The sequence below is a fragment of the Rhynchophorus ferrugineus genome, unplaced genomic scaffold, assembly GCF_030347505.1.
Source record: "Rhynchophorus ferrugineus isolate W39M unplaced genomic scaffold, kcgeb_rfMv2 rfM11, whole genome shotgun sequence".
NCBI classification, from domain to species: Eukaryota; Metazoa; Arthropoda; class Insecta; order Coleoptera; family Curculionidae; genus Rhynchophorus; species Rhynchophorus ferrugineus.
The window spans coordinates 23,932,581-23,945,573 of record NW_027472590.1 but is presented as its reverse complement, the minus strand read 5'-3'; the positions used below and the strand labels follow the sequence as shown (position 1 = coordinate 23,945,573).

Below are 12,993 nucleotides of genomic sequence, written 5' to 3'. Positions count from 1 at the left end.
ATAAAATATAAATCAATCAAAGCTATAACTGTTTTTAAATGCTATGGGAAAGATCCAAAAGAATTGACTGACAATTAACCTGAACCGTATTGTAGCTGAAAATGAAAAATAGATTTACTGCGACAAAGTGTCATGGGATAGACTACAAATTATCAACATCAACGCCGAAGCTGAATCTGCATGGCCATACGGTATTGCTTTGCCTATGGTATTATCAGCAAGATGTTACCACTCTAAAATCCTTCCTCTTTACTCCAAATAACTTCCTGTTATTTTTTGGTTGACCAAAATAATTGCTGTTTGTTACAAAATGGGCAAATTATAAATGAATTATAAATGGAATGGAGTATTAAAATTAGAATCACAAATAAAACAAAAATTAACTATCAAAGAATAATATATTTTACACTTGAAGTAATTTCACTTAATATTATAATAAATATGCTTTAATACATTTACAAAAAATTATTATCATTATTGAAACAATTGCCTTAAATCTTTACCAGTAATGTCCATGTCCATAACCGTGGTACCCCGAGTAATATGGATAATATCCGTAACCATATCCATACCCGTGTCCTAAGTAAATATATAGGGAAATCAATCAAAATTATTCTACGACACTGACAAATACTTACCATAACTTTTATATATTGGGATATACGAATAAGTGTAATGAGGATAATAGAGTCCATAACCATAACCGTGTCCACCATAACCTCCATAAATGCCCCTCTTTGTTTTTCTACTTACTGTAGATTCATCAACGTTTTCATTAATACTGTCCTCATCGTTTATTCGGCCTACTTGTTCTTCATCAATCGGTATTGAGACCGCCAACATTACCGAAAGCATCACAAAAAGAGCTACAAACTAAAGAAAAAATAATTTATGACTAATCATATAAAAGTATGGATTAACTTTGAGGAATTAATGATATAATATTCAAGCTCGACTCTTGGTCGGAAACTTGGACCATTAAAGCTTACAGATTATTAAAAAATGAATTTTACATGAACGACCTTTTTTAATATACATTTTACTAGTTGAAATCGAATTAAAAAAAGTATTGCTACGGTACTACTATAGCTGAGTACTATTAGACATATTATGATAATGAACATACTAGTTCTTTTACCACCACCTAGTTCTACCACCTCTTTTAACGTCAACCTAAGTCTAATACCACTATACAGTTATACAGAGACACTAAGATGGTCACTTTTTTATTTATTAAAATGCCACCAGTTACTCTTACCAACTTAAATCGCTGCAAATCAGAGATATATACGAGCAAATCAATAGACCAAATTTGAATCAGCAAAGTAAAAATGTCCAGTTTAATTCCCTTCGAGGATCCACTATAATTAAAACGCAAACTATTACAGTTCGCAGCACAGCATTGCTATTGGCTCCCGATATAACAAGAAAACCGTTTTTAATATAATTGACTTTGACAACGATTCGATCGCAAAAGGAATTGCACTTGCGCTTGCATCATCAAGTAATGCAACTACGCTGTTGGAAAGCAGTCGAACATGTCATTTGACACTCAAATTGCCTTTGACCAAATAAATAAATGAAACTTCAAAATGAAACCTTCCGTGAAATTCTGCGTTGACCCGAAGTGTTATAGCAAAGGAAATTGACTGTTTAGAAAGAATACCCGATGGTTCAAAAGAAATATTTGGATGCATTAGATCGCATGAGGCAAGATTTACGAATCATCCAAAACCGTTTTGGTAACGCTATGATTAATTTTCAATAAATATAGCTAGTGTCAACTATCAACTTATATATGGAGGTGCATCAAAATAATCAAATTAACTAAGAACCAAACTATCCAAGACAAATGCTCAATATTGGTAAAATTGGCGACGCATCGCTTGTATACATTACATTCCCCTCAAATATTTGTCACTTTAATGAATCAAATACCAAATATTTAAATGACACAAATAAGAGAAATTTAATAAATTATTTTTATTACTCCGGCTTTCAGATAATAATGAAGAAGAAACAAAAGTGTCGTAAAGTAACATTTTCAGTATCGTAGTTTCACTACTTGACAGACCAAAAAAAGAAGAACGATTTTGTCGAAAATTTATTCTGATGTTGCTCCATCGTAACTTTATTGTCTGATTTGGTTTCAACGATTATTATTTTGATATCATTGTCAATTGTCATAAAACTTTATCGAACGAGAAGCCGGCTCGAGTTTTCAAGGAACTACCAGACAGTAATCAACTATTTCGAAACGCTGACATACAATGGGAAAGGTGCAATAGAAAGAAAAGCAGCTATCACACGAATTGGGTGATAATATAATTTCAAACCTTCTCAGTATCATAACTTCACTGCTTGCTAGCCAAAAAGAAAAAGAAGAATGAGCCCTTCTTATCAGGAAGCATTTGTTATTCACAACTACGTTCCCTATATTGTATGTACTTTTTCAGACAGCTTCAAAGTTGAGACTTGATTTTGCGAACTAAATTAAATTTTTCATGCTTTTGTGGATACCAGATGATCATCAAAGAATAGACACTGAACCAATGATTCGACCCTGTCATGTAAAATAAGATTCTTCTGATGCCTTAAATTATTCCTGCGAGAATTGGCAATAAACCAGAAAAAGTGTGAAACAGAATTATTAATAATATAAGATGTAATAAAATATATCAACACTATGACGCCATAATTAATATTATTATAATATATATTTTACACTTTATGCCTATGTTATATTTGTTACCAATTATATTACTCACCATATACTTGACCATTATAAATTACTTTACTATGTCTTACTTAGGTATGGTATAAAATCACACTGATATATGTGAGAATGCATCGCTACTATTTATACCTAAGAGTAGGAGTACATCCATCCCTGTGTCAAGGTCTGCGTTTCGCAGGAAATCGTTTTCTGATGGAAGTTCTTCGCCAATGAATATTAAACAAAAAACAAGTCGTACTAGACGATAAGATAACATCATGTTTATTGCGAGATTCTTAAAATTTACATAGTGTTAATAATGCGATCGTTTACATTATTACAACGCAATGAAAAGCATTCATCAATTACATATATTTCTTTTTGAAGGGAAAAAATACAGTTGAAGCAAAAATCTGAACGCAGTGGACGCTCAAAAAAAGGTTGTTACCGATGAAAACATTTAAAAATTCACAAAATGATCTCGAATGACCGCAAATAGAAACTGAATGAAATAGCAGACACTATAAAGATATCATCTGAACGTGCACATCATATTATTGACGAATATTTGGGTATGAGAAAACTCTGTACGAAGTTTCGCGCCAAAAACAATGACCAATTTATGACTCAGCAGTGTTTGAAAATGATCAAACGCAATAAAACCGAGATTTTGCGTCCATATGCAACAAAGGATGAAACATGGCTCCATCATTTCACTCCGAAGTCCAATCGACAGTCATCCGAGTAGACTGTACATGATGAACCCGCTCCAAAGCATGAGAAAACGTAACAGTTGGCTGGCAAGGTTCGTATTTTGGAATGCGCATGGAATAATTTTCACTAACTACCTCGAAAAGGAAGGATCTTCAACAGCGGCTATTACATAGCGTTATTAGACCGTTTGAAGGACGAAATCACCGAAAAACGGCCGCACCAAGACAATGCACTATGTCAAAAATCCATAAATTGGGCTTGGAATTGCTCCTCATCCATCGTATTCTTCTGATCTGATCCCCAGCGACTATTTACTTTTCTCAGATCTCAAAAGAATGCTCGAGGGGAAAAATTATCGTCAAATAAAGAGGCGATCGACGAAACTGAGGCCTAGTTTGAAGCAAAGGACAAATCGTACTACAAAAATTGTATCGAAAAGTTGGAGTATAGCTATAATCATTGTATCACCCTTGAAGGGAATTATGTTGACCAAAAAAACTTATTTTACCAAAAAAATTGTTTTACTATTGTAGACCGGGGACTTTTATATTGACCTGCTATATTGAAACAACGAATGCAATGAAGCCTTAGTATATCGCATTTGAAAGGTAAAGTTCACAAAATATTCCAAATATAAAGGTAGAGTCATTCTTTTACTCATAAATTACTGTTACTTTGCTTTTTTGAATTTGATTATGCCCATAAAAATTTGTGAACGCTGGTAAAATGTCTATATATATGCAGAAAATCTACTCTCGAGACATTACTACAAACATCGATCGTAGATCAACTGGATGATTCATTCATATTATAGTCTGTAATTTGCCACGCCCATATGTATTCTGATCTGTGTAAAACTAATCCCCATTAAAACTAGCTTTAAAAAGGCTTGTAAAGAATATTTTGTTCAATATCCCCCCAAGATTAGTGTATGAAATACATAACAATAAATTTGCGTTAAAAATATAAAGAACATGAGAAATAACTATTTTAGTAATCTATTATAAAGAATACTGAATAACAAAATGGAAATATACTCCATTCTAAATATTTAAAAAACATTTTGAACTTCACCAAAGAAGATAAAGGATATCCAAAACCAGCCTTAACCAAACTAAGACTTAAAGTATAAAGTAATACTCAAGTTATGGTAACTAGAAATATTACTAAAAAGTAAATACTAAAGAAACACAAATTAGTGTCTTCACCAATCTTCAACTGATCTTCTTGATTTGTAAATATTATAATTTTATATATTTTTTCAAAAAATTTTACTGAATTTGGTTTTAGAAAGCGTCGTTCAAATTTAACTGAATTTTCAGAAATCTTTCAAAGTAATGAGGATGTATCATTCATTCGTATAGTTTTATATACATATATATATATATATATATATATATATATATATATATATATGGTTTATTGGATATATGGATGGTTTATTTTTAAAAATAAAAAGGAAGAATTGGGGAAGGCAGATGAAAATTATATTAAGTAAGTAAGATGATAAAACATGGACAGTTTAAAATGCATAAATTAGCACGTAATGCTATAAAGAAATTAGTGTAAAATGTTAACAGCCTTAATTACATATACTGAAGTATTCCGATAGCTGTCAGATAATTCAATAACCATTCAAGGTTTTTCAACTGGAGAATTTGGTTCATTGATCCTTCTATGCCAAAGAACTGCCTCTACCATACCCACGGCACTCAACCAGGAGTCTGATGCGCAACCATGTCAATTTTTTTGCTTCACAAAATTTATTATTAGCCATCAAATCCCAGTTTAATTGATCTGCACTTATTAGAGATGGCTGGATTTTCTTTCTTAAGATGATACCGATTATGATTCAAATACTACAAGTCGTGGTGCTATATAGATCTGCTCACTGTTTGAACTAATATTTTTTAATGATATAAGGTCAAAATTGATATATCTATCTGCAGTTGTATATAAATTTTTCAGCAATAATATTTGCAGTTAAATATAATTCTAAATGAAGGCCGAAACTTACACCTCTAAAATATTCAATTTATATAAGAAGCTTTACTTCGTAAACTAGACAATCTAGTTCTTTTCACCATGTTTCGCCATTTCGTTTTCATATGAGCATTTTCACCTTAACAAACTTAAAATATAAACAAGAATTGCCACTGCCGAAGATCAATGCTCACGCCATAATTTCTTAATTGATTGACTATAAAACGCCACAAAGCTATTTTTAAGGCAGATATCATTTGGAAGGTACGTAAGTTGGGAACGTACATCCAATTATAAAGGTTAATGAAAAATCTCTAAAACATAACGGTTTGTGGTTTGCTGTTTTTCTTAAAGTTACACAGGTTTTTAACAGTGTGGTATAAAAATGATCTCAAACTGGTGAAATCACGTATGCCACAGGCTAATGTGTTGGGGCTACTACCCTATCTTCTTAACACCAGTGATGTCCAAACAGTGTTATGTAACAGAATTTCCATCTTTGCTGAAGATACGCCTTCAATCTGGCAACGTTGCCATCATATTAATAGAACTAAAATTGACATACATAAATTTCACAAATATGAGGATCACATCAAAATGTCTTTTCATTAACAGTATGCAATTTTCATATGTTAATGCACTTCAAAATATCATGGAATGACACTGGATGCCAAGCTCGCATAGCAGGAGTATATTAAAAAAATCGAAACTAACTGAATATGATGTCTAAGAAAATGTATTTGTAGCTTGACCGAAACTCCCAGTTATCAATGTACACCAAGTTCATTTTATACTTGCAAATACTAAGATATGCTAAGTTATGCATATCAGCTACGGGGCTGCGCCAGCGACTTCAAGCTGATATCAATATCAACACAAAAAGGTCCTCATTTCAAAATATGCATAATATAATTGGACCTCTCAAAGGGAAACATTAAAGTGATTCAGTGGAAAGTATCTTAATTATCATAGTTATTTATCTGTATATAGTATATCTATAGAGAGAGAAAATTTTATCAAAATATGTTTAATTATAACAGGTCAATTTAAAAGTCCCCAGCCCGACACATAGGTGGCGCTACTAGAATTAAATCCATATATTTTTTAGTTAGCTCTAACCCTCAAAAGATGGGTGTATAAATTTGACAGCTGTTGCATTATTAGTTTGTGAATTAAGGCATTTTGAGTGAAGCAACTTTTGTTTGTAGAAAAAATGGATAAAAAGGAATTTCGCGTGTTGATAAAATATTGCCTTTGGAAGGAAAACAATACAGTTGAAGCAAAAACTTGTCTTGATGCCGAGTTTCGGAACACTGCCCCATGAAAATCAACCATCAAAGATTGGTATGCTAAGTTTAGACGTGGTGAAATGAGCGCCGAAGACGGTGAACGGAGTGGATGCCCAAAAGAGGTTGTTACCGACGAAAACATTAAAACAATCCACAAAATGATTTTGAATGGCCGTAAATTAAAATTGAATGAAATAGCAGATACTCTAAAGATATCAACTGAATGTATGCATCATATCATTCACGAATATTTGGGTATGAGAAAGCTCTGTGCAAAGTGGCTCGAAATGTGGCTCCATAATTTCGCTCGGAAGTCCAATTGACAGACATCCGAATGGACCGCACACGATGAACCTGCTCCAAAGCGTGGGAAAACGCAACAATCGGTTGGCAAGGTTAGGGTGTTTAGGATGCGCATGGAATAATTTTCATTGACTACCTTACCAAAGGAAGGACCATCAACAGCGACTATTACATAGCGTTATTGGTCCGTTTGAAGGACGAAATCGCCGAAGAACGGCTGCATTAAAAAAAAAGGATGTGCTGATTCTCCAAGACAATGCACCGTGTCACAAGTCAGTGAAAACTACGGCAAAAAGCCATGAATTGGGATTCGAGTTGCTTCCTCATGCACCGTATTCTCCAGATCTGGCCCCCAGCGGCTATTTCCTATTCTCAGACCTGAAAAGAATGCTCGCTGAGAAGAAATTTTCGTCGAATGAAGATGTGATCGCCGAAACTGAGACCCATTTTAGAGCAAAGGACAAATTGTACTATGAAAATGGTGTCGAAAAGTTGGAGGGTCTCTATAATCAGTGTATCACCCTTGAAATTAAAAAATAAAAAATTAACTTAACCAAAAAAATGTGTTTTAATATGGTAGGCCGGGCACTTTGACTCAATTGACCTTTTACCTTAATAATTAATTAATATTTTGCACCATATGTCTAAATCAGTATCTAAATCAATTCACCAAATATAAACTTTCTTTCAAGACAACTGATATAAAAGATAAAAATTAAATCAATAATAACCAATGAAGGCTTAAATTGCATTGTACATTAGATAAAAAAATATTGTGTTATATCGTATTTATTTTCTAGTAGCTTTTACAACACTTATTCACTAATAATAATAAATAACAGTATATTTTAATATATAGATTGAAGTATATTATTGTTGATTATACATTTTAGACAAGAGAAAATATTGAATAATCTATATATTTATTTTCTAATGTTAAACAAATATAAATATAAGATAAATATCAATGAGCACTTAAGATACATCGGTAATGAATTGTTCCTAATGATATTTAGAGGCTAAATTTTTACAAAAAATACACGAAATTCATTTTATATGTATATATTCCACAACAACACATTTTTTAAAAATCACCAATAATGACCATGTCCATAATTATGATATCCTAATGGATAGTGGTGGAAGTTATGTCCAAGACCATATCTGTGTCCGTAATATCCTAAACATATATAGAAAGAAATGTTACAGATCAATATTATGAGTCCCAAATTTTTGAGACACACTATATATATCGCTTACCGTAAGTTTTATACAGCGGAGTGAATAGATATGTCTTACGAGGAATATAATAATGTCCATATAAACCATAGGGATAATGGATTCCTCGTTTAGTAGCCTTTTTAGGAACCCTGGACTCATTATCCACTGAACTATGAAATATTTCAACATCATCTTCGATGGGCGCCGATAGTACAGACGCCAGAGACAGTAAAACCAACATCACCACAAACTACAAACAACAGTTTCAGTGCAACTTATATTTTTAGTAAAAAAATTACTTACTAGATGCTTTACCATATTTCCAAACGAATTATACTTGATACAAGAGTAACGATTTGATTGATTCTTGCAGGAATAGATGTTCTCTTTTATATCGGAACGTATAATATGCGTATCATCCCTGCGTCAAGGTCGCCAGTCTGCAGGAAATACTTTCTGGTGACTCAGTACATCGTAAAAACAATTTTTCCGCTTTGTGGTCAAAGAAATAACAATATGCAAATCAATCGATGGTTAATTCGATTGAAATAGTCTCGCTAAATTGAAAAAATGCATTGTTAATATGGAGGGGTGATTTTTTTTTTCAATAAACATAAATAAGAAATAAATCATAAATTGTTGATAAGTGTTTAATGCGCTTTAAACTCACTTCAAATATGTAGCATTACATAAATAAATTATCTATCTATTTACTATCTACTCTTATTATCAAAAAAAAGCATGAATAGTTTTTGAGAATATTTTATACAAAATTCCAACAGACCAAAACCAGGTGAATAAACAGTTGCGTAATAATTTGAGTTTATTTTTGACTACACATCAAAATGCACGAGAAACCTGCTGTCGATATCAAGAGGCATATTAAGATGAAAAAATTCGGGTAGTTACATGTATTTTGATCAGCAATATTAGAGAAAATTGGAAGTGTTAGTTTAAACTATTGTTAACCAAGCTAACCTGTTAAACTCAATGATTTTTGACATCCATTACTTTTGTTGTTTGCTTTTGTTGATCATCAAAGGGTCTAAGAAATTCATAGCGATGCTGCTGGGATATGATGCCCAGTTGTCTATTTAGGTTTCGTCAGACAAAAATAGATTTGAAAGTGGTGATTTGATGACAATGATAAAAAGCGACATGGAGAATCAAAAAATTCCGAAGACAATGAATTTCAGTACTTATCAAACGAAATCCCAGCTCAAACCCTCAATGATCTTTCAGACAGCTTGATGGTCCAAATTATTTTCTGGATAGGCAAGATCCAAAAGGAATAATTATGTCTTCATCATGATTTTATTCTTCCTATGGCACATTAAGTTATAAGTGAGCTACCCATATCGTCATAAAAGCAGAATATTCATGGTCATAAAGTATTGTTGTGCATATCGTGGGCAGCAAGGTGTATTCGATCACGAGCTGTCTGAACGAATGAAACTGTTACTTCAGACATCTACCGATGCCATTTCTTCAAATTGTTTGACCTAGCATTTAAGTATTGGCACAAGAAAAGATAGAAAATAGCCGGTAATAGTCTCAAAGTCATTCTCTTTCATGAAAATATTCATGCATATGCTGCGAGAGTTGTTAAGATCTCAGCTTCTAATTATCACTTGCTCACACCGATGCACTAAGGCTTGGTTGGATCATACAAATGTTCATATTTAAACCCTATTTAAAATTAACAAAATGAAGAATACATATACAAACATGCACAATATATGGTCTATCCTAAGAAGCAGTAAACAGTGAACTATAATATTAACATAAATGATATTTTATAATGTTTTTGGCACATTTTTTGGCCTTAGAATGTTGTAATATATAAAATCTAAAAGAAATTAAAATCAAAGATAAATGCGGCAACATTTCGACATTTTGAGGACAAATTGAGATAATTAGAGTTCTTTGGGTAGACTATATAAAAATATGCTCATATATTTACAAATTTGCCACAGATATAGGAATATAGAGAGAAAAGTCTTAGTTCAAATTACAAAATTCAATGCAACAAGCTTTTATCAGTTTGAAACATAATTTTTCCAAAGCAAAATGGATATATATTATTGGCAAATATTTTCAATTCAGTTATCATCTAATAATATACCCCTGCAAGCAGATAATGTCAGTTATGTGGGAATTCATCTGGATCGACACCTAAATTGAAAGAAACATATAACATGAACAGTAAATAACTTAAACTCAACCAGATATATTGGCTCATAGGGCGTAACTCCAAATTATATTTAGATACTAAGATATTTAGGACCATATGGGCGTATTATCCAATGCCGAACTATGGATATTACTGTCAAATGCAACATAGTCATCCTTAAGTGATACCAAATAAAGAGCTGCGCACTATTGTTGCACCTCCATATTATGCAATAGTAGTAACCTAATTCACCGCGATATCCTTCTGGAAACCATAACGAATGTGATCCGAACTGCTAGTGTAAAACTCTCTAGTAGGGAAGTACCCAAGTTAAAACGTTTACTACCATCCAAGATGATCAATAGACAAATAAAATAAATTTTAAAGTCACATAATTCTACATGTCCCTGTATAACATAAATCTCATCAAATCTTCATTGCCTGTTGGGCAGGTTGTGGAGTGTTAATGAAATAATAAAAAAAATGCCAAAATATATTAAAATTTTGCAAAATTAAATACGGAATAGAGAAGAACATATTAGTCTAATCAAACACTTACAATTTTAATACATTATATCAATAAAACAAAATAATTTACAATTTTAATAATAATGTTGGGTCCCAAAATACGATTCTTCAGTGCGGATTACCAATAGTGTCCATATCCATAACCATGATGGTATTCTCAGGAATACGTATAGTAACCAGGACCACGACCTATAAGTTTGTAATATATAAAATGCTAACTATATGTTTGTGACAAATCACTTACCATAGCTGCCGTAATATGGAAGAAATGAATATAACTTGTGAGGATAATGATACCCATATCCAAATCCTCTATAACCAGAATATATTCCTCTCTTAGTCGTTTTCTTTGGTTCTGTTGACTCCACATCTACGGTATCAACTTCTGCACTAATCCCTTCTGGTATTGGTGCGTCGTTATCAGCGGATGCTGACAGTATGTAGACCACAGATAACAAAATAGCTATAGATATGAACTAAGGCAAACATAGATTAGGTTTCAATACATTTATAAAACAAAAATTAGCCATTTTTGCGACCTGATATTTTTATTTGCAGACAAACTATACTTTTACTCGATTTATAAATATATCTCAAACTGAAATGTAAATGGTTTCAATTCCTTCCTATAATATTAATAATTCTGACCAATTAAATAAGTTATATATGAGAAAAAAATCAGTTTATATTATAATACAATTTTCTTTACTCAAACATTTACAATTTTAATAATAATGTTGTGTCACAAAACACGATTCTTCAGTATGGATTACCAATAGTGCCCATATCCATAACCATGATGATATTCTAATGAATAAAGGTAGTACCCATAACCATGACCTATAAATTTGCAATAATTAAATGTTAACTATATGTTTGTGATAAGTCACTTAAAATAGCTGCCGTAATATAGAAGAAATGAATATGAACAGTGAGGATAATGATACCAGAATATATTCCTGCCTTGGTCGTTTTCTTTGGTTCTTTTAACTCTACATCAACGGTATCAACTTCTATTCTAATCCCTTCTGGAATTGGTGCGTCGTTATCAGCGGGTGCTGACAGTACGTAGACCACAATTATCAAAATAGCCATAGATATGAACTAAGGCAAACATAGATTAGGTTTTAATAAATTATGTTAAAAAATTTAAATATAGTTCTTAAATTTGAGGGAAAAATACTCACTAAATATTTAGCCATTTTGAATACCTGGTATTTTTATTTGCAGACAACTATATTTTCTCGGTTTATAAATATATATCAAACTGGCATGTTAACAATTTCAATTCCTTCCTATAATATATTATAATTCTGACCAATTACATACGTAATATAGAAGAAAAAAATTAGTTTACATTATAATACAATTTTATTTAATCAAACATTTACAATTTTAATACACTATATCAATAAAACAAAAATAAATTACAATTTAAATAATCATGTTATGTAACAAAACACGATTCTTCAGTATGGATTACCAATAGTGCCCATATCCATAACCATGATGATATCCTAATGAATACGGGTAGTACCCATAGCCATGGCCTATAAATTTCCAATGTATTACATGTTAACTATATGTTTGTGACATGTCTCTTACCATAGCTGCCGTAATATGGAAGAAATGAATATGAATAATGAGGATAATGATACCCATATCCAAATCCTCCATAACCAGAATATATTCCTCTCTTAGTCGTTTTCTTTGGTTCTGTTGACTCTACATCAACGGTATCAACTTCTGCATTAATTTCTTCCGGTATCGGTGCGTCGTTATCAGCGGGTGCTGACAGTACGTAGACCACAGATATCAAAATAGCAATAGATATGAACTAAATCAAATATAAATTAGGTTTTATTGAAATATATGTAAAAAAATATATAGTATTAAATGTAACGAAAAAAATACTTACTAAATTTTTAGCCATTTTTACGATATTAAATGTTGATTAGCAGACAAACTATACTTTTACTCGGTATTTTAGTAGGTATCAAACTGATATAAATAAAAATACAGCGTCGCTTTATATACTAAGCAGTCCGGTACCGAGTACCAACCCC

The 12,993-nt window shown here is 32.0% G+C and overlaps 3 protein-coding genes across 3 annotated transcripts; all 3 read right to left on the bottom strand.

The window, feature by feature from the left end:
* Positions 1-379: 379 nt before the first annotated feature.
* On the bottom strand, positions 380-2,907 carry LOC143205338 (uncharacterized). Its single transcript, XM_076418581.1, has 3 exons — positions 2,769-2,907; positions 639-873; positions 380-579 (listed from the first exon to the last, which is right to left on the bottom strand). Exons 1-3 carry the CDS (start codon positions 2,781-2,783, stop codon positions 500-502), a joined length of 330 nt encoding a protein of 109 aa, XP_076274696.1. The 5' UTR covers positions 2,784-2,907; the 3' UTR covers positions 380-499.
* A 5,144-nt stretch (positions 2,908-8,051) lies between these two features.
* Positions 8,052-8,671, bottom strand: LOC143205326 (uncharacterized). Its single transcript, XM_076418568.1, has 3 exons — positions 8,530-8,671; positions 8,266-8,476; positions 8,052-8,185 (listed from the first exon to the last, which is right to left on the bottom strand). Exons 1-3 carry the CDS (start codon positions 8,542-8,544, stop codon positions 8,097-8,099), a joined length of 315 nt encoding a protein of 104 aa, XP_076274683.1. The 5' UTR covers positions 8,545-8,671; the 3' UTR covers positions 8,052-8,096.
* Positions 8,672-12,279: 3,608 nt separating this feature from the next.
* LOC143204615 (uncharacterized) lies at positions 12,280-12,993 on the bottom strand. Its single transcript, XM_076417288.1, has 3 exons — positions 12,846-12,993; positions 12,533-12,764; positions 12,280-12,477 (listed from the first exon to the last, which is right to left on the bottom strand). The coding sequence occupies exons 1-3, from the start codon at positions 12,858-12,860 to the stop codon at positions 12,407-12,409; spliced, it is 318 nt and encodes a 105-aa protein (XP_076273403.1). The 5' UTR covers positions 12,861-12,993; the 3' UTR covers positions 12,280-12,406.